The 21,021-nt window shown below is 39.6% G+C and overlaps 2 protein-coding genes and 1 non-coding gene across 3 annotated transcripts; 2 read left to right on the top strand and 1 right to left on the bottom strand.

Annotated features, from left to right (window-relative positions):
• The first annotated feature begins 3,418 nt into the window (after window positions 1-3,418).
• Window positions 3,419-15,223, top strand: atg9a (ATG9 autophagy related 9 homolog A (S. cerevisiae)). The gene is made up of 20 exons (XM_042501019.2): window positions 3,419-3,589; window positions 3,863-3,918; window positions 4,969-5,120; window positions 5,227-5,270; window positions 5,385-5,449; window positions 5,553-5,702; window positions 6,879-7,020; window positions 7,162-7,302; window positions 7,404-7,524; window positions 7,673-7,848; window positions 7,993-8,115; window positions 8,414-8,601; window positions 9,330-9,483; window positions 10,582-10,761; window positions 11,557-11,769; window positions 11,879-12,111; window positions 12,299-12,416; window positions 12,570-12,840; window positions 13,293-13,441; window positions 13,538-15,223. Exons 3-20 carry the CDS (start codon window positions 5,018-5,020, stop codon window positions 13,544-13,546), a joined length of 2,580 nt encoding a protein of 859 aa, XP_042356953.1. The 5' UTR covers window positions 3,419-3,589; window positions 3,863-3,918; window positions 4,969-5,017; the 3' UTR covers window positions 13,547-15,223.
• A 535-nt stretch (window positions 15,224-15,758) lies between these two features.
• Window positions 15,759-15,831, top strand: trnak-uuu (transfer RNA lysine (anticodon UUU)). Its single transcript has one exon. It is a non-coding gene; the product is annotated as a tRNA-Lys (tRNA).
• Window positions 15,832-17,086: 1,255 nt separating this feature from the next.
• On the bottom strand, window positions 17,087-20,637 carry c14h21orf58 (chromosome 14 C21orf58 homolog). The gene is made up of 7 exons (XM_042500756.2): window positions 20,605-20,637; window positions 20,384-20,441; window positions 19,745-19,827; window positions 18,896-19,072; window positions 18,532-18,646; window positions 18,321-18,454; window positions 17,087-18,210 (listed from the first exon to the last, which is right to left on the bottom strand). The coding sequence occupies exons 1-7, from the start codon at window positions 20,635-20,637 to the stop codon at window positions 17,989-17,991; spliced, it is 822 nt and encodes a 273-aa protein (XP_042356690.2). The 3' UTR covers window positions 17,087-17,988.
• Window positions 20,638-21,021: the final 384 nt, after the last annotated feature.

Genomic DNA, 21,021 nt, shown 5'->3' with positions numbered 1-21,021 from the left:
TGTGTGTATAGATTTCATACCTGCTGTGTTGAGTTCACATGGGTGCACATACAGGAAGGAGCTTGATCTAATTAAGTCGCTCTAGAGAGAAGTCTTCATCTTAATTCCCTTTTCCCTGCCCCCCTCTTCCGGGCACCCCCACCTGCCACTATACCCCACCCCCATCCCGAGTATCCCAGCACCACCCATGGCAGCATGACAGCACATCTTTGCACCAAATTAGCTGTCAATGCAACCTCCTAATTCCCGACAGACAGTGGGGTAATTTAATCAGCCGGCTATAGCCTCCAGCAGACCACTATCATGCTTACACACACACACGTAAACATACACACACAATAGTCCAGTCATATCATACAACACACAGACTGTTTATTCATAATATGTGTGGAAATGAAGAATTTAGTGAAAACTTTGGTATGAAAACTGTATTTTAGTGAAGTAAAAGTAGATGAGCTCCAACCTTACTTTTATTTTACTTTTGAAAAACTATTTTTTCTGTATCAGTTCTGGGTACTTCTTGTTTGTATTTCATCTATTGTGGAGGGCTTTTTTTTTCAGAAAGATATGCCAGACAATCCCAACCTTTATGATTTTTTTGTAACATCTGCAGTTTTACCCTTAAAGGTCCAGTGTGTATATTTAGGGGGATATATTGGCAAAAATGGAAAATAATAAGAGTATGTTTTCTTTAATGTAAAATCACCTGAAAATAAGAATCACTGTGTTTTTGTTACCTCAGACATTGTATCCTCGTACAGCGGTTCATATGATCATACAAAAATGCAACACACACTCACACACACACATACACACAAGCATCCGCTCACAATACAGTAATGTCCTATGAATTAACGCCCCACAGATGCCATTCTTTACTGAAGTAAAGTTATGCATTTAACATAGTTATGGAGGTTAGATTTGGGAAAAGAAACATGTTGACAATGTACCTTAAAATTACTCAAAGCTCACTCATTTCCAAACACCAGTCTCCTGGCGAAAGTCTTGATTTGTGATCCATCCATCACCTCTACCTGCTGCCCTTACGGGACCACTTCCTTTTGCATTCTTTACTCCCGTCAGCATATTGGTCACATGATAGCAGCCTTCCCAAAAATGTGGATTATTCACAAAATCCTAACTCATGAATACAGAGAATATGTACAAATTTAGGTGCATTAATTTTCAGAGAAAAACATACAAACAGTGCATGAGAACAGCCTGCCGTAGTATGAGCGGTTTATATCTAAATAAGAGGCAGGTCCTTGTCATGCTGCACCGCCATATTTCTACAGCAGCCCAGAACAGACAAACCACACATTGGCTGTAGAAAGGGGCATTCATGTTTTCACCTCAGCGACCTTAGATAGAAGCCCCTCCACAATAAGCCAAACAGCATAAGAAAAACGCTTTTTTTACCACTTTAAATCACTTATTCTGTTTGTTTTGGAGAGGAAGAGATATCTGTGTCTAATTTGACTCACAGTAAAAACCTCTTGAACAATGAGCAGTGAAGGAATTATAACCCGTAGAAGTATCAGCTGGTTGCTATGTACAACCCTCAGTGCTAGATGCCACTAAGTCCCCCTAAATTTTACACACTGCTCCTTTAAATTTCCCTGCACAATGAAGCAGTTTTAACACAGTCTAAATTAGGTGAAGATGTATCAGAGACACTGCTACATGGTAAACTTTGAAATGCAAATTAAATTACGTTTATATCCCAGTTACTGTTTGGTGTTTATCAGCTGGTGAGCTCTGCTGTGGCAGACTTTTTCAACTGGATTAAACCGAACGAAGCCTAATCCTAATCAGAACAGATTAAATTACCCAGATCACTATAATAACTGGATTACACAGACTCCCCCCTGATTCAAGACACCCTGCCTTTTTTTTTAAATCTCTACACACACACACAAACAGACACACTCTCAGAAATAGCTACATAAAGGGGGAAAAAACAAATTAAAGGGTAGAAAGAGAGAAAAAGCTTTATTGAATAAATGTAAGAAAATAAGAGTTTTCTGTCATATGTCTGTGTGGTGAAAACCTCGCTGTCTGGGGAGATAGGTTAATGAAATCGTCATTACCCTAAATTCAATACACAATGGTACACACACATGCACATGTAACCTACACACATGCACAGTGATTGGTGTTAACAGTGTAACTAACTCAGTGACACCGTGAACAAAAGCCCAGCTGCCACTCCAGAGGCTTAACAATCACATATGAATATTCATCAGAGCAGAGAGCGACAGAAGGTGAGCTCCGCTTTGCAAAGCATCATGTCGATGCTGTGGAGTCAGCTCTTGCACCCCATCTACTGTATGCTCATTGAAACACAGCACACAGGCAAATAACAGCTTCAGAAAATTATTAGCAGTATTCATTTTGTATTAATAACAGTCGTACTGCACTTTTCAGTCTCAGTATTTGTTTATTTTAACTCAAGATGAGTCAGAGTTTTAAAGTTTGACCAAGAACGTTTTCAGCATCTTGCCTTAGTTTGCTCTCAGCCATATTTGACATGAAAACAATAACAACATTGAGAGAAGTGGACACATTATCCATGTCTGAATGTCTGCTTTTTTAAAGCATATTTTTAGTCCTCTACAGAAAAAATACATGCAAACCATCAGCTTCAGGTGCTTTTCACATAGAGGTTTCAAGGCATGACGAGTGAGGTCTATGTTTTTAATAATATATTTTTCTTAACCATTTGATTGCCAGTTATAGGGAAAATAAGAATTTCACACTCCACTTAAGCTAAAGAAACCACTGATTATTATTACTGTTATTCATTTAGTATTAGAAATATTATTGTCCATCTATGTTGAGAGCATATAGCCTATGATCGTGCCTGTAAAGAAATTAAGCATATTTGTATTTATGTTGAAATACTAAGTTCTAATTACTTGAAATTATTTAATTGGAAGTGTATCAATTGTGGTAAATAAATAGCAGCATGCACAACTCCAAAATATTTAACAAAATATAGAGCAGGATCCAAAAGCAGACATAACACTTGCATTCACAGATAAATTTACTTATTTAATGTGTGCCCATATTTATTAGGTAAATCTTTCCATTAAAAATCTGTGCAATAACAGGAATTATTACTGTTATTATTTTCAATGCAGGCTTACATGTGGCAGCATCATCAAGAGTGCACTTTTAGTATGACAGTACCTCTGTAATTATATTGTAGTACTACTAAAAACGGCCGCGCGATGGTAGTAAAGACCCGTTTTACTGTAATCAGACAAACCTCAGTAATGTCATGGAGGCTCATGCAGGGCGTGTCGCTGACATTTCATTTATACGCAACAATCCTTGGAGCCCGCCTCTGACCGCACCTGATTGGCTGCTCCTCCTACAGTTAGGGAACTCTCTCTCTGATTGGATAATATCCCCGTCCGTCAGCTATGACAGACGCCACATTGCTAGCTGTTTCGAAAATGAAACTGCCTAATGTTTGACTACAAAAGGCAGCCTAAAGAAAACGAAAACAAGACGGCTATTACATAAAAAATCTCCCTGTGGGTTCACTCTTTTACCTGACACAGCGGAGGAGGAAAGGCCAACGGTAAGAGCTCCGTGCAGCGACATATTTTTTGTAAGGGAGGCAGGCCTGTGCTGTCAAACCACGACAATAACAACACCTGAATCTCCTGTTTGGGCTTTGATGTGTCGCTGTTAATTGATTATTTAAACAACAGCTCAACAGTCAGCCATTTCTGTCACATTTGAGTCTTGTGTGTGTGTTACCTCCGAGTATAAATATGTCTTAAACGCTTCCCTAATGTATGTTATGGTCCATGGTAAGACTAAGGAAAATGTCTCTTTCCGTTTTTTACAGCTGGGAATGTTGAGTAAACAGCAGAGCTGGATGGGACGTACCGCACTGCAATGGAGGTAAGCTAGTTTCTTTAGCTTTCTTTTTGAGACAGTATGTCCGGGTTTAAAGTGTCCCCGGTAAATCGATCAGTAATTTAATGTAACGATTTCTTTTTTCAGTGATCTTGAGTATCTCTTCCCACCTTCTGACGTTATATAAACAAAAAAAGGTCCTTGATTTGTGGTGTAACCAGTGGCGTTTAACCCTCTGAAACCTGTGTCAACACAATTTTTTTGTGCTGCATTTAGATGCCTTTTACAAGTATTTAAAGCTTTTGACACAGAGCAAATTTGTGCAATTTATTTCAAAATCATGGGGAGGCAATAAGCAACTTGGCAAGAAATGTCCTGCAAATTTCAAGAAATTTGCAGATTTGGAAAATTATTTTGTTTAAAGCTAGGGGGGAAATGTCCAGAGAACTTTATACTAGTATTATACATTTTAAAATATTTTATATAATTATTTTAATATTAAAGGTTTTTTTTCTCTAGTCATTTCTGTGTTTCTGTTTTTTTCTTGGTTGTTTTTTTTGTTGTTGTTATTAATATTAATTAATTTGTAAGAATTAGAGGAAGAAGATCTGCACACTGTATTAAAAGCTCCCAGTAATTTTTAATTGTGCAACATTTTGATTGAACAGAGATTGATCTCTGATCTCTGTTAGATTGAAATGTTGCGAAATTATAGATTACTGTTAACTTTTAATAGAATGTGCGGCTCTTCTGTTTAAGTTTTGCCTTAATTTTTTTGATCTACCACCGGCAAAAGTTTTTGTATGTGCATGCCCTCCAACTTTACTTCAACTTTTCCAAGACCATCAGTCTCAAACACAAGTTCACTGTGCTTTTGGGCCTCAATTTTTATGTCTACTCTCTCAAAATTTAGTCATGTGTGAAGGCAGTTCAGTAGTCTAGGGTGTGTTTTTAAGAAGCACAATGCCCTTTAACCAGGGATTCTAGTTTTGTCAGCTGTTTGTCTGCAAGTATTCAGCTCCAGTTTTGCTGCTTTGTTGCTGATCCTGACCTTTACCATTCATCTGTATAACTTCAACCCTCTTGCCTCTCCAGTCTGTAGCAGTGGGTTCAGCTTCTTGGTGAGACTGAAGCTGCTGTCACTATGGCGCACTTTGACACGGAGTACCAGCGCCTGGAGGCGTCCTACAGCGACTCCCCCCCTGGAGAGGAGAACCTGCTGATGCATGTGCCTGAAGGAGCCAAATGTATGACATGCACACACATTATTACAAAGAAATCATCGCACACAGAAACACACACCCTCCTCTTGCTTAACAACACCATCACTAATTTGTGATAAATCTTTTGCAGCCCAGTGGCACCACATAGAAAATCTGGACCTATTTTTCCAGCGAATATCCTTTTACAATGGCATATGTTCCCACTGTGTTGTGCTCTTGACAACTGAATTAAGTATTAGTTTAACAAAACATTACATTACATTTGTTGCATTCCTTAACGTGCATTACGTCTATAATCTGCACCAGAAGAATGGATTCACCTGTATGCTGCTGGGAGAGATCTTTGAGCTGGTGTATGTATCCTCACCATCAGAAATGATGTTTCTCTTATCAGAGGTTTGTGTATGGAAGAGCTTGCTGAAGTGTGTTTTCTCCTTCTTGTCTTTCTCCATGCAGTCAGTTGCTGTTTGTGGTTGGCTTCACAGTGTTCCTCGCTAACTGTGTGGACTATGACATACTGTTTGCCAACAAGTTTGTAAATCATACTGATTCATCTAAAGTCACCTTGCCTGATGCCTTCCTCCCAGTGGATGTCTGCAGTGCCCGGTGAGTGTGACACAGTGTTTATTTTATTTAGGTAATGATATGTCTGAGATAGAGAACACTCAAGCAGACTTTTCACATTATAAGACGATGTAAATTTAAACTATCACATGGAGCTTTATTCTTAACTTAATAAAACTTAAGTTAATCTACAACAACATTTTTTTCCCTCATTATAGGTGTTTTTCGGAGGGGGGGGGGGGTTTCTTTGTGAGGGTCTAAGGACAGAGGGATGTCGTATGCTGTAAATCCTTCTGAGGCAAATTGTGATTTGTGATAATGGGCTTTAAGTTAATCTCCCAGTTATACCTTTTGTATAACAGACATAACTTAAACAAGCATAAATATGTAAACATGTAGAGAGTGATATTTTAATCTGCTATGTCTGCAGTCTCATCCTCTGCCTCTGTTTTACGTAGGCAGAGCGCACACACTCAGCTAACAGCGAATTGTTACAAAACAAGCTAAAACAAAAGCTGTCTGTGTTTAGTCTAACTGTTAAGCTTAGTTTCCTACATGTCTTAAAATTTGGCAAATCCTTGTGAAGTTAGCTGCTAGCTGAGATAAACCAGCCACTCCTCCCTCTATCAGCTGTAACTTGACCTGCAGGCAGTGATTCAGATCAGCAGCAGGGAGAGAGGGACAGAGGACAGGACGTAGGACTGATAATGACTGATGAAAACTAAACATCACTCAGTACTGTGATGTCATGAATAAAAATAGCAATGCTTTAGAAACAACATTTGGTTATATTCAAAATATTCAAGTCTATAGAAGTTATTTTTTTAAATTAAATATACTATTATTATAATGTTTTAAAAGCAATTATTTAGTAATGAAAAGACTAATTAAAAGTACCAATGAAGAACCAAACCGAGAAAGAGTATCTGTAAGAGTAATTGTATCAAAAAATCGTAACAGTACCCATCCCTACTTGAAAGTGTGATGTGATGTTTGATATAAGAAACCCCCAAACAACTTCCAAAGTGAAACCAGGTTCTATTGTCAACGATTAGAGTAAAATGTCTCTTTAAAATGTCTCTAAAGTTAGCTCTTAAGTGTTTCTTTTTCCCATATAGAAATATTAAATGTGTCAAAGCAATTAGACATGTCTGAAAATCTTAACGCTGTTCAATACATGCGTCTTTGAATTATAAAAGATTATATTTTCTCCCACAGTATTCGAGACAATGCGTTTGTGATCTTTGTGCTGGTAATCTCTGGAGTGTTTTGGCTACATCGTCTGGTCAAATTCATCTACAACGTCTGCTGCTACTGGGAGATCCGATCCTTCTACATCAATGCACTCAAGATGACCATGGTAAGACCGAGAAAACAATGGCAGGAAATTATTTTTTCGAGGGGTATTGAAGATTTGTTTTGTTGACATTATATATATCTTGTAAGATTAATTGCAAGACTCATTGTACGCTCTACCTTTCACTGTGATTTGTCTTTTCAGTCAGAACTCCCTTATGCAACATGGCAGGAGGTTCAGGCCAGGATAGTGGAGATCCAGAAGGAGCATCAGATCTGCATCCATAAAAAGGAGCTAACAGAGCTCGACATCTACCACCGCATCCTCCGCTTTAAAAACTACATGGTGTGTCCATTTGTGTTAACAGCACTGTCTGACACAGCTATTTCGAAATACAATGAAACAGTGTCACCTCAAACCAAATCTTTCCTCTTGTACTTCTCAAGGTTGCCATGGTGAATAAATCACTCCTTCCTGTGCGATTTCGACTTCCTGTGCTTGGAGAGTCTGTGTTCTACACCCGGGGTCTCAAATACAACTTTGAGCTTATCTTCTTCTGGGGGCCAGGTGCGTCCACGTTTAATGTAATTCATTATATAAATGCATTAGTGCAGTTCTGTGGTGTCATTCAGATGAAATTAACTGTTTGCATGCATTTGCTAATTTGTCAAGGTTTACACTTTAATAGGAGTCTCATTTTAACCTTGCTCTGTAGGCTCTCTGTTTGAGAATGAGTGGAGCCTGAAACCAGAGTACAAAAGAGGAGGTAACAGGCTCGAGCTGGCTGAAAGGCTAGCATCTCGCATCCTGTGGATTGGGATTGCCAATCTGCTTCTGTGTCCAGTCATCCTGGTGTGGCAAATTCTCTACGCCTTCTTCAGTTACACAGAGGTAAGTGGTTCACAAGCACACACAAAGTCAAGACATTTTCTTTCGTCATTTAGTGCTCTAGACAAGAGTTTGGTGTGTCTGTGTGTGTCTGTGTGTGTCTGTGTGTGTCTGTGTGTGTGCGTGCATGCGTGCGTGCGCGCATAGGTGATCAAGCGAGAGCCTGGTTCTCTGGGAGCGAGATGCTGGTCTCTATACGGTCGATGTTACCTGCGTCACTTCAATGAGTTGGACCATGAGCTTATGTCGCGCCTCAGCAAAGGCTACAAGGTTGGTGTTAGAGCTGATCTCCTGCCCATGGCTCTTTAAAGGGATAGTTTACCGAAAAAATAAAAAATAAATATTATCCCTCTTACTGTAGTGCTGTTTATTTATATGATTGTTTTGATGTGAGTTGCGAAGTGTTGGAGATATCAGCCGTGGAGATGTCTGCCTTCTCTCGAATATAACGGAACTAGTTGGCACTCGTCTTGTGGTGTTCAAAGCGCCAGCCCACTCATCCACTGCCAATAATGAAGTCAGTTTCCTCCTTTTTCTCTTCCTCTTCCTTTGTTCCTGTTTAATTCAGGCTGCATCCAAGTACATGAACTGCTTCCTCTCACCATTGCTGACGGTGGTTGCCAAAAATGTAGCGTTTTTTGCCGGGTCTCTTCTAGCTGTCCTCATCGCCTTAACTATCTATGACGAGGACGTTCTCGCGGTGGAACATGTCCTCTCGTCAATCACACTGCTCGGAGTCTGTATCACTGTCTGCAGGTAGGGAATTAGTGTCACCATGTTAATCTGTCTGCTAATCTCATCTGTCTAAATAAACATAGACAGAATTGATTTAATGATTTTATTTAACAGAAGCATTTTGTAAACACACAGAATCATTTAATGGCTACAACAGTTGTGGTTAAATGGGGAGGGAAAGAAGGCGTTGGGGGAAAGGCAGTGCAGCCTGCACCAGCTAATCATTGCAATTATATAAACAACTTAAGTACAATAGGTAAAATACATCACCAGATCATTTGTAATCGTCTATAAATCTTAACCTTTGTCACTATACATCACATACAAATGTAAAGCATGAATACAAGACACAAGTCTCCAACTGCACGAAATGCTAACCATGAGCCATTTCTTTATTGCCCTTTTAAAGCTACCCAGTGGTAATCCTGTTAATGCTCCTCAGCAGCTTATTCTGCTGTATAACTGAGGAGTATAAGAGGGTTTCCTTCTTTAAGTAGCTCCAGACTATCTGCAGTCTGTTAATAGCTCTAAATTGAAATACTCAGATATCAAGGAACATTCTCATGAATTAAACTGTGTGGAAAAATCCACTCAAGAATCCATCATAAAGTTTACAGGTAGATTCAGACATATAGGATTTAATTGTTATTTCCATTTAGAAATCCTCACTCAGAAATATATATTTTAAAATAACTTGATGAGAATGTTTTTCAGTCTTGTAAACTCTCTCTCTCTGTCTGTCCCTTCAGATCATTTATCCCAGATAAGCACATGGTGTTTTGTCCTGAGCAGCTGTTGAGGGTCATCCTGGCTCATATCCACTACATGCCCGACCACTGGCAGGGTAATGCACATAGATATGAGACTCGTGACCAGTTCTCCCAGCTCTTCCAGTACAAAGCAGTGAGTATAACTGAACTGAACTGGGAATAAATATCAAAACTCAGAATAATTACAAGGTAGTAAAGGAGCAGTGTGTAGAATTTAGTGGCATCTAGTGGTGTGGATTGCATGTTCGAACCAGCTGAAACTTCTCCTGGTTTGAATTTTTTCAGTGTTCATTGTTCAGTTGGTTTTTACTAAGAGCTGAATTATCGGCAGAGGTCTCTTTCTCTCCAAAACAAACAGACCAGGTAATTAAAACTGAACTTTAAAGCTAGTTTTGCATCACAAATTGGTATCTCAGACACTGTTCTAGGGGTTGACCGATATTGGTTTTTCAGGGCAGATACCGATTATTAGTACTTAATGAGCCTGATAAACGATATTTGGAACCAATATGCATTTACAATAACAAAGACAATACTTCTTTTGAAGTTTAGAATTTGGAATATAACAAACTCCAACAACAAACTTTCTTCAAATGCCTTTACCAAATGTTTAATCAAAAATTTTAACAGAAGCTCAATTATATGCAGAGGTGTCTTTATCTCCAAAACAAATGGATCCAGTGATTTAAACTGGTAAAAACACTGGTTAAAGGAGTTCCATGTTAAAAAAAACTGTGTTTTTCCAACACTGCTCATCATGGACTGGCTGCTAAATACTGTAGCCAACACAAAAATGCAAATGGCTCTATCTAGAGCCAGTGTTTGGGTTGTCTGTTATGGGCTACGGTAAAAGCATGGCGCTGCAACATGGCAGAATCTGTGGACGAGGACCTGCAGCCTTGCTGGCTATCTGCGTGCACATTGATGATGGGAAAAAGAAAGTAGTCTCATTGAAGCAAATGACAAAAACATGCATAAATTAGTTAATAGTGAGGCTGTCTGGTTTTTTTTACATTATATTCATGTAATATACTTATCCAGAATATGTTAATCTGCATGAGAAATTAAAAAAAAAGAAAATATGGGTTAATACAATCATCAGCGTACAACATTCACTTTGTCCTGGACTGCGTTTCAACTTGTGAATTAGAAGTACCTTTGACGTTTTTGCTGAACCGTCCTCTGTGACATGTGTACAGTGTTACAACCTTTCCCCTCTGTTTTCTTCTAGGTGTTTATTCTGGAGGAGCTGATAAGTCCAGTGGTCACTCCCATCATCCTGATCTTCTGTCTCAGGAGGAAGTCTCTGGAGATCATTGATTTCTTCAGAAACTTCACTGTTGAGGTGGTCGGGGTGGGAGACACTTGCTCTTTTGCCCAGATGGACATCAGGCAGCACGGACACCCTGCGGTGAGGGACTAGCACAAGTGGTTTGCAGTCACGTAAACATACAAATATAAAGATACACATGAAAATACCTGCTGTATGACATGGTTTAAATTCATTAAATCCAGAGTGAATCAGTCTGTATGCAGGTTACCATTAACACTCACATTGTGCAAATTAAAACTGCAAATTTAAATGTACTTAGAGGAAACATGTCAGTTTAAAAAAAACTCCCATTTATCGCAAAAATGTTTTTATGCTTACATGAGTTGGTATTTTAGGCGTTTTGAAAAAGCCATATTTCGCAAAACTGCACTGGAAACACTTTTTTTCCTCTTTTATAAGTCACAAGATGCTATGACTACGCACTTGTGGGTAGGAAATGGCCCCCTTGGGCATGATGCAGCAGGCGCTACAAGAGGTGTTATTGCACATGTAACTCTTCAAAAGTGGAGCAGATCATCGGAAGTTTTGAATTCACAATTCCTCTGCGAAATCGTGAACTATCACCCCCCAAAAATCCCTAATAAGTGGCCGCTCCCACATATAAGGGGTTTGCATTTCAATTATCACTCGTTTAACATTCCTACATCACCTTCAATTGGAAATAATGACGGTGTCTGCAATAGAAATAAACCTGCTGATGTTTTGAACATCCATCGCCATGTGCCTTCAAATGTTATCCCAAGAGGTGAAGTTGCATAACACCGCTCAATAGAAACACAGTCATCTCCCAATTGTGTTTTATCGACATTTCGAAAACATTGCGTTAATTTTTGTGTACATGTGTGCATTTAACCTTCTTTCTTCCTTCTGTAGTGGATGTCAGAGGGGAAGACAGAGGCATCTATCTACCAGCAGGCAGAGGACGGGAAGACAGAGTTGTCTCTGATGCACTTTGCCATCACCAACCCCCAGTGGCAGCCTCCTCAGGAGACCACACACTTCATCAGTCAGCTGAAAGAGCGAGTTCACAGAGAGGCCGCGGGGGCTCCTTCAGACACACATCCGCTCTCGCTGTCTGAGTCTGAGGTACAGGGATAAACCAACGTCATGCTCACAGTGGCCACGAGTTAAATGTTATCACATCCTCAGAGGTAAAAACTGCTCTTGTCTCTTGCCCCTTCTCTCCCTCTTGCAGCCAAGGAGCCTCATTGCAAACCTCTTGGTGGGTCCCTCTACGCTGACCTCCGTTCATTTCGGCAGGGACAGCTCTTTGACCAATCATGCAGTGCCTGGCTTAAGCGACGGGGCATCTGCGTTACGCTCCCTTTCCCCAATTAGTAGCAGTCTTCATCTGAGAGGCAGTTTGAGTGCAGCTCACAGGACGTCTGGCCACACTTCGACCATGAACAAAGCTATGGCAGGCTCTGGGTAGGAAAATTATGCCTCAACTATGTTCCTTTTCTGTACAACACTAATTATTTACTGAGAGGCTGGAGGAAAATCTTAAAGAAATTCATCATGGATAACCAACTTTAAACCCTCAGTTTTCTCTTGTCTTTTCATCATCTCTATCACCTACTCTTCATGTCCTCATTTTTGCATTTCCTTTCTGTAGGACTGATGCCCGAACTGTGAGCTCAGGCAGCAGTGCATGGGAAGGTCAACTCACTAGTTTGGTGCTGTCAGAGTACGCCTCCACTGAGATGAGCATCCATGCACTTTACATGCATGAGGTAATTTTTTTTGTGAGCATGTGTAGGAAGAGAGACAAGGACATCTGCGGGAGGCACAAACTGAATGAAGCGCGGCCTGTCTTCTTACCCTGAATATCTCATTGATCTTCTCCATCTTGTGTCCTGCCTATCTGTCTATTTACGTCCTCATAGCTACACAAGCAGCAGTCCCGTGGCGAGCTGTCCCGTCACACATGGCATCGGCAGGAGAGTGACGAAAGCAGTGACAGCGTCCCCGATGAAGTGAGGAGCGAGCCCAACCGCCACTCCAGACATTTCCCTCGCTCACACACTTTCCCCACCTCAGTTCCCAGTCCCAGCGCCATCCCCACTTCAGCTTCAGCCAACAGCAGTACCACAATGGGCCAGGAGGGGGTGTCATTACACAGCAGCAGCCAGCGGCGCTCCAGTGGACATACACCAGGTGATATTTTTTATCATCTCTACATGTTTCACATCACATGCACTTGAATGCTAATCTTTTTTATATTATTGCACTCATGACTTATAACATGACATATAAAAAGGCCTCAAGCACAAATGTGAGTTTCTTCCTTCTGTGCAGGTCATTGAATCTCTCTGGAGACATGGACCAATTTTTTGACTGTACGGTTTCTGCCATTGTTTCTTTCACTCATCATATCACTCTGAAAGTGATCTCAAGGCTTTGGTTTACCACTCTCATTGTAGTTGGAGAGTGGGCTTTGCCATGCACTTGAGCTAGAATGATTTTTAAAATATATTTAAAGTTATATTCTACTTATTGTTCTTGGGGTGGACAGTCTTATACTCAGCACAGTAGCTGTACAGGTCCTATTCAGATCAGTGTTCATTTCTGGCTTTCTAACCGACGCTGTATGTCATTCTGTTTTTCAGACTCTTTGGGTTCAGGGGGGAAAGTAGTGAGGTCTGCCCGGGGTGTGCCCATGGGAGGGTGGGCAGAGGAGGGTCAGGCAGCTCCACGACACCATGAGCCACTACCAGAGGAGAGCTCAGAGGACGAAATGCCTCCTCACATACACAAGGTGAACGCTGTTTGTGTGTTATTAGAATGGGGATGTTAATTTTCCCGTGCGCACTGTAAGTAAACTGACATTCCTGTTCTCTTTCTCTCACTTTAGATCACATAACCAAGCCATGTGAATAAACACCAACGTCCCACTTTCCATAGATGTCCACACATTCTTGTCCTTGATCAAACGTTTTCTCCAGGATTGACCATTTGATCTGACACAGATAAAAATGGACATGTGGAAGAGTGGTGCACCATGACTCCTACAAACACTTTACCGGTGAAATCATCTGAACAAGTTGATGCCACCATCATCCGTTCAAAGATAGAACTTGCTACATGCCTAACCAGGCAAACAGGGTAAATATCTGAATTTGTGCATCAGAGGAGGATCCACAGGATCAATTTATTTCGATTAGCCATTGATATCATCAGATTACGCTGCGCTCTTTTATAACACCAAAAGATAAGGTAAAGAAAGTGCATGTGTTGCTGGGATGTAAACTAAAATTGTGAAAACTTCATCCTTTGCACTGTGGAGCTATTGCTGTAGAAAAATACGCAACAGTTTGCCTAAAATGTCATCACAATAATATTTTAATCCTCATTGTGCTATCTGTATTGTTTCACTCAAATCAGATGGCCTGAGAGGTGAAATTTGAAGAATGTATGGTGTCTCTCTAACAATAACTGCATTCACCAAAATATGTTTAGAAAGATACTGGTGACACAATGACTTTCATAGTGTGAAACTGTTATTTTACCATTAGCAGAGGGCTATTTATCCTACCCTGTGCCGCTCTGTATTTCAGCTTCAGTCTCTTTGCAAAACATATGAAAGTATCGAATAGTGTCAAAATCACTATTCACATGACAGTTTGACTAACATCCTAGTCCTTAGGGATTTTTTGATTTCCCTCTGCATTTGTGGAATAACAAAAAGTTATTTTAAACATTTTTAAATGTTCATTAATTCTCCCCAGTCTGGCTGAGTTTGCACAGATAGATGCTTGTTTAAAAAAACAACAATTGTACAGCATTGCCTGGTATTCTGCTAGCAGACATGCCCTGTGTAAATAAATGTCATCAGATTATTTCACAGCAATCATTCAGAACATTTAATTAACCAAGTTTACACAATAATAAGGCCAATATTTTGTAACCACACATGCTGTATTCAAGCACATTTTAATCAGATTTAACCCAGATTTTGTATTGTTTACCATTCATTCATCTTAAACAAAATGCATAAGGGCGCAGCAAACAAACAAGGCTGTTTTAAGCATGTTAATATTGACGTATGTGCCATAAAAAAAAACCCTGAAGCACAAGTGCAGACCATCCTCCACACATTTGTCTAACTATCCTCCACATCTTGCTAAACACACAGCATGACTCCCCCCTGCTCCTCTGTCATTACACCGCAATTCTTTAAAAGAAGAATTATGCACTTTATTAATCTGTTAATGCAGAGGTTGTCACTTAACTTGGATTGTTTGTATGTGTATGTTTTCGTATAAATATATTTAGATAATTTTATTTATCAGAGGGATGTGCCATGATGATTGACAGTTGTGAATTAAGGTTTGGTTTTATGTTGTGTACTTGTATGGAGATGAAGAAGCACTGTCACACTGTTAACCTGGACTGATAATATGGTCAGGGATGCAGTGATTCAGTGTGGTAATGTTAAATCAAAAGTGATGCGAGGCGGTTTTTGTTGTTTTATAGATTCTGTAAAATACCGTTTTGTACAGCTGTAAATTCATCCATTAAAGACAAGGCAGTGGTTCAATGATTTTTGTGTAACCTGAAAAAAACAACTAACATAACAAGATGACACAGATAGTCACTGACTAAATATTTTCTAGTTTAAAGTTTGTTTAGCCATTAGATTTTACGTTTGCGCAAAGTCATTGACGGTTACCAACGACATCGTGTGTACAGTTAGCCGAAATTAGTAGCCTATATTACGGTTAAATATCTTATTAATTTGGGCAGCTACTCGGCGTTAGCCGCTAACAACGCTCCAAAGCTAGCACAAGGCTAACCATCTTGTTAGTTTGTAGCATGAAATACAGTCTATTGTTGGTAGCCAGCTATCGTTAGCTGCTGCAAACCGCTAATACCGTTCAAAAGTTAGTTTGTTAGCCTGTTAATCCTATGGCGAGCTAGGCTAGCGTAAACTGCAAACAGCACTCCAAAGTTAGCATACAGCTATCTATCATCATTACCTGTGGTGGCTCCAACTATGCAGTAAATATAAATATTGACCATTGAAATCTGCATGGTACAAGTATATAAATTGTCTTGATGCCGAAGTGAGAAGAGCCCGGATAGCTCAGTCGGTAGAGCATCAGACTTTTAATCTGAGGGTCCAGGGTTCAAGTCCCTGTTCGGGCGATAGTATTTTTTTCTCCCCGTCTGGGCTACAACCGTTTTTGTGGAGACATAACCATGTTTTTATCTGTGGCTTTGGGTTTCCAGTCCTTGTTCGGGGCGTTGAGTCTTTGTTTTTTCTCATTAGTCACATCTCCGCGAACCAAAGCAACTGAAAACTTTAATTTAATTGTGTTAGAACAACGTTAATCTTAACCAGTGGTGTAGTGCTAGTTGATGAGGCGGGTGTACCACTAGCTACATGCGTATGTTATAGAGGAATCCCGGGAAATGAAAGAGTAGATAAATAGGCCAAGGAGGCAGTGAAGAGAGGACATGTGGACACTAGCATCAAACTTTCAAAGTCTGAGGGGAAGAGCATCATTTGGAGGGAAATAAACAGACAGTGGCAGCAGTACTGGGATAATATGACTAAAGGACGAGACTTATAAACACACACACACATATATATATACAGTATATGAGTATATGAGGGTGGAAATAGAGGACGTAATAGACGAGTACAGGTGATTGTCGTGCATGTATTACAGGTTATTGTTAGTAGATTGAGAATTTGTCACACTCTTTGTAAAAGGAAACATCCAACTCCCCTGTGCAGCTGGTGTATCATGGGGGAAACATTGGAGCATGTGCTTGTTTTCTGCAGAAAGTATTTCAAACTAATTTTATTAAGAGATAACCCCTTGAGATGCATCATCTCGTCTTCCAGGGGGTCCTGAGGGGAAGTATGAGGGGAAGAGACAGGTATGTTTGACGGGGCTGCAGAGGGAAGGACGACAGGTGGCCAGTCTGAAAGATGTGATTGAGTGTCTCTGCAAGAGAGAGGGAAGGAGGGTAATTTTTAGGTGTTTGGCAGTAACTGGTCTCATCAGAAGATTGTGAGAGAGTAGGACAACAGAGTTCGCGTGAATCCAGAGGGAGGCAGTAATGCAACTTCAAGGATGCCAACTGCCTTTCACCCCACAGAAGACGAAGAAGAAGAAGAAGAAGAAGAAGAAGAAGAAGAAGAAGAAGACTATAAACATCCAGAAGAAGTGGGTACATTGTATACCACCACTACATCACTGATCTCGACCAGGTTAACTGTCTCTGATGTTTCTGTTCAAGTTATTGTGCCTCATGTCTAGAATGGAGAGTACGTGGTCAGAGTTGATGACTAGCTAATATTAGCACATACATGCAGCTTAAAGTAGTGTTCTCTGTTTTTGTTTCTCTGCCATTCATACATGCAGTTCCGGGGAATCTATTCGCATTAACTTACTACTGGAAAAAAGTTGAACTAAAACAAAGCTACGCTAGTGATAAATCTGGTTTGGTTAACTAAAGGTACTCAGAAAAAGTTGTTCAAACTACTTTGTAAAATAAAAAAAGATCAAATTGATAATGTGCATGTGATATGAAATAATAAATAAAACACAAATAACTTACTTAAGTTTATTGCTGAGGGTGCCCACTTGTTCATAGGTCATATATAAATAAATAAATTGGCAAAAAAGAAACACTTTTCATGAGAAAGTGCAAGGAAAAGTCATCTGTGGCTTTTCTAACATTTAGAAACTATTTCCCTGTTAGCCAGGCAATGTTAACTGCCAAGACAGCATGCAAAAACCTCTCTGAATATCGGTAGAGAATAGCTTGAATCAGTATTTCTGAGGATTGTGGTCACAGGAGGTTCAATTACAGTAGAGACCAAATGTTAAAATGAAAAAAATCATACCTTTTACTGGTTTCAGTTTCAGTAGTTAAATACACAAAATATTGAAAAAAAAATAATTTCACAACCTAAATCACTCTGCAAATAGGAATGCAGATGACCTACCAGCAATCTACTTAGAATTTAGTTAAGTCTGATTATATGTAGTTCACTACTTTCTGACACTGCATAAATTATCGTTTTGGACTTTTTCAAGGATAAGAAACTTTTCCAAGTGACATAGCTCATTTGATTAGTGCAGGAGCAGTTTGTTTCTTAAGTTTTTAGCTCTTTTTAGGTTCCATACGTTAGTCATTCAGGGCTTCACTTTCAATGTGTTTTCAACTATGTGGGGACACTCAGAGTGAAATCTGAGTCCTGTAAAGACATGAACACAATTATATGTTTGTTAGTAAAAACTAATTATTTTAAATACGAAACTCAAAGTACATGTGTGCTGTTTAACCTTATGTATTAAGTGGTGGGAGTGTAAAAGGGGTTGTATGGTTTATGGTTGGTAAATGTCCCGCTGCTTGTCCTGCTGGGACAGATGAGACCATTGGTAACCATGCGGGGGGACAGATGGGAGGCAGCTGTGATGCTGCAGGAGTAGTACCGTAGTGATGATGATGATGGACAGTACGTCCTCTTGGTTTGACATCTGGCCTCAAGAAAATAGGGTAACTGTCCTAAAAATACACATTGGAGACTTTGTTGAGAGACAGAGATGACAATATTGTAAAGGGTCAGAACTGAGCTTTTTTACTTTGTATCACAGAGAGCGTGTATTTGTGTGTACCTGCTCAAGATATGTAGTTTGAGGGACACTGGGCCCTCCAGGTGGCAACATAGAGGGCATGGCTTTCAGCATCATATTGTGCATTATGATCTGGTGCATCTGGGCATTTTGCATCAGCATCAATTCCACCATATCTAACACACAATATAAACACACACACATGAATACAGGTAGACTTAAATAAGATGGATCTCTGTTAGCAGATGCATACCCTCCTTGATGCTGCCTGAGCGTGGTACAGGGTGAGGCTGGGGTGGAGGAATCTGAGTTATCAGAGGCTGCTGTTGTGGCAGCTGTTGTATGATGGTTGCAGGCTGCTGGGGGAGCTGCAGAGAGATAGGGAGACAGGGAATTAATTGCTTTTTTAAAAAACATATTTAATTCACACTATTCTTGCACTATACTTGAGCTTCTTGCAAGCCAGTCTGGATAGCAGTAGTCGGGCAAAAATAGAAGAAAGGAAGGGGATCAGGAGGAGGAAAAGAGGATTAAATACACTTAACAGACCACATAGAAACAGAGAAACAGATCTGGGGGATTGGGGTGTTTTTTGAGATTAATGCTGAGTGTCTTACAGTCTGTTGGATGATGCGTGGAGGGTGAGGAGGGGACACAAAGGGTGGAGCAGGGGCTGACTGGTGTGGTGGGAGCTGAGGAGGCGGGTGAGGGGCAGTGGGGAAATGTGACTTGTACTGTCTTTGTGACCCTGCCCAGGTGTGAGGTCGGTTGAGGTCCTCTAACATGTGCTGCTCCTACGCAGAAGATACCAAATACCAACAAAACACAAACAATTACACACTTTTCACAATGAAAGCTGAAAGAAAAGACGTTTAAGTGCTCTAAACTGTTGGGAATATCTTATGTTTTTCTTTTATTTTGTCATCTTAATGTCTGAATGTAGCAACATAAGAAATTATATTAATATTGTAAGGCTGCCTTCTTCCAGCCTTGACTTTAAAGGCTGAATAACCCGAAGGGTAAGAAAAGCATGAGGACATATTCTCAGTTTCTTACTCTCTTTTTAATGTCTATTGCAACAGTTATAGGAAAACTGATTTCGACTGAACGCACGTGAAGCATCTCTCATATCACTTCGCAGAGGGTGCACCACATTAAATAGTTCCTCATTTTAACTTAAAACAATATAATGTGTAAGTTTAATGTGAATTAAATTAACTTGTTGATCTAAATAAATAAGAAAATAAAATAAAAGTTCACAAAAACAAATCTCATCTTACAACATGTTGATACCAGAAATAAAAAAAAATGTATGTTTACTTTAGAAGACATACAGGGTTAGGATGTCACTAGATAATCTCTTTTGTCTGTTTATATGTACTTGCCCTCACTTTTTTTGTTATAACAGTATTTTGCCATAAACACAAAAAAAGAAAAGAAAGATAACTAAGATATTATGAACAAACCTTGAGCCTTTGCAGTAGGTCCTGCTTTCGCCTCAGTGCACGATGTAGTTGATCCAACTGTCCTCGATCATAACGATAAGTCCCTGAAAAGACAAACTCACATTCTCATAAACCACTCTCTTCATTTTTTTCAGTTTTCTCATGTCTGCCTCTTTTATTTGCTAGTATCTTGTTTTGAAGTTAATCAAATTCCTTCTACCTTAGTCATCAGCTTCTAAGACGCCTCCTCAGTGCTATGCTTTATATCCATTTACCACCAGATTAATACACAAAATGTATTGAAGTATGTTATGTTTGCATCTTCATCTGCCATCTTTGGATATTATTCTTGGCCTAAGTGTAGATTCTGGGGGGACGCAGGGAACACATCTCCCACATATTGAAATAATTTGCATTTGTTTCCTACATTAAAAACATAAAAGTAGCAGAGGACTTTTATTTTGACAAAATTAAAGATATTTACACCATAAATTGATTCTGAAAATGCACAAATGGTACATAGGGTTGAAACGAAACCTACATCCTTGCTTCTTATTATCAGATATGTCTAGAATGGAGAATGTAACTCTTTCTGTCATGGCAGATGGTGCCATCCACAGTTCAAAATTCTTTATCACAAAGGCGCTTTGTTTATCTTACTTGCAGACTGGGCAGACTCTGCTCTCTCGTCCATATTGTGCTCTTTGTTTTCCAGTCTCTAGAAATAAAGATATTTCTTAAGGATTTGAATGTATAGTTCTCAATAAAAGCAGAAAGAAAAATAATGCTGAACTATTTTACTTGAGAATACTAAATGATCAAAGTATATTAATTTCAAACATTATCTTTCCACCTTAACAAAATGTAGACCAGCCTCTCACCTTCTCCAGCAGTTTGAGTTTGAGTCTTGTCATCTGATCATGCTTTTAATATCTAATTTTACCTGCAATCTTTGCATTTGGATTCACGCAGACGTTTTGTGTACACCTGTGTGTTTGAGTCTAAACTAAAACCAGACAGCGGTTGCCATGGGACACACCCATTTACCAATGGCACTTCATAATGACCTGCATGTCTAGCGTACTTGTTGAGATACACATGATGCATGTTGATATGTCATGTTGATATGTAAACAATATTTATTATATTTTTTACTACTTATTTTTACTACTTTTATTCTATTTGAACCCTCAGGCAGTGCAAATGAATTTTGTTTTATTCTGTACAAACTGTGGAACACTTTGCCCAGTGAGATCACACTCCCTACTTCATGAGCATCTTTTAAATCCCTTGTCAAG

Source organism: Plectropomus leopardus, chromosome 14, assembly GCF_026936395.1.
Source record: "Plectropomus leopardus strain MGB_pleo_1.0 chromosome 14, ASM2693639v1, whole genome shotgun sequence".
NCBI lineage: Eukaryota > Metazoa > Chordata > Actinopteri > Perciformes > Serranidae > Plectropomus > Plectropomus leopardus.
The sequence above is the reverse complement of the archived record's forward strand: the minus strand, read 5'-3'. Positions and strand labels throughout refer to the sequence as shown.

Excerpts from the sequence above, each read along its gene's own strand:
- c14h21orf58 (XM_042500756.2), bottom strand. The coding sequence starts at position 20,637 with ATGACAAGACTCAAACTCAAACTGCTGGAGAAG. Across the intron at positions 19,828-20,383 it reads AGAGTCTGCCCAGTCTGCAA|GGACTTATCGTTATGATCGA; the intron begins GTAAGATAAACA and ends TTGTCTTTTCAG. Across the intron at positions 18,647-18,895 it reads CACGCATCATCCAACAGACT|CTCCCCCAGCAGCCTGCAAC; the intron begins GTAAGACACTCA and ends ATCTCTCTGCAG.
- atg9a (XM_042501019.2), top strand. The coding sequence starts at position 5,018 with ATGGCGCACTTTGACACGGAGTACCAGCGCCTGGAGGCGTCCTACAGC. Across the intron at positions 5,121-5,226 it reads TGTGCCTGAAGGAGCCAAAT|CCCAGTGGCACCACATAGAA; the intron begins GTATGACATGCA and ends AATCTTTTGCAG. Across the intron at positions 5,703-6,878 it reads GTGGATGTCTGCAGTGCCCG|TATTCGAGACAATGCGTTTG; the intron begins GTGAGTGTGACA and ends TTTCTCCCACAG.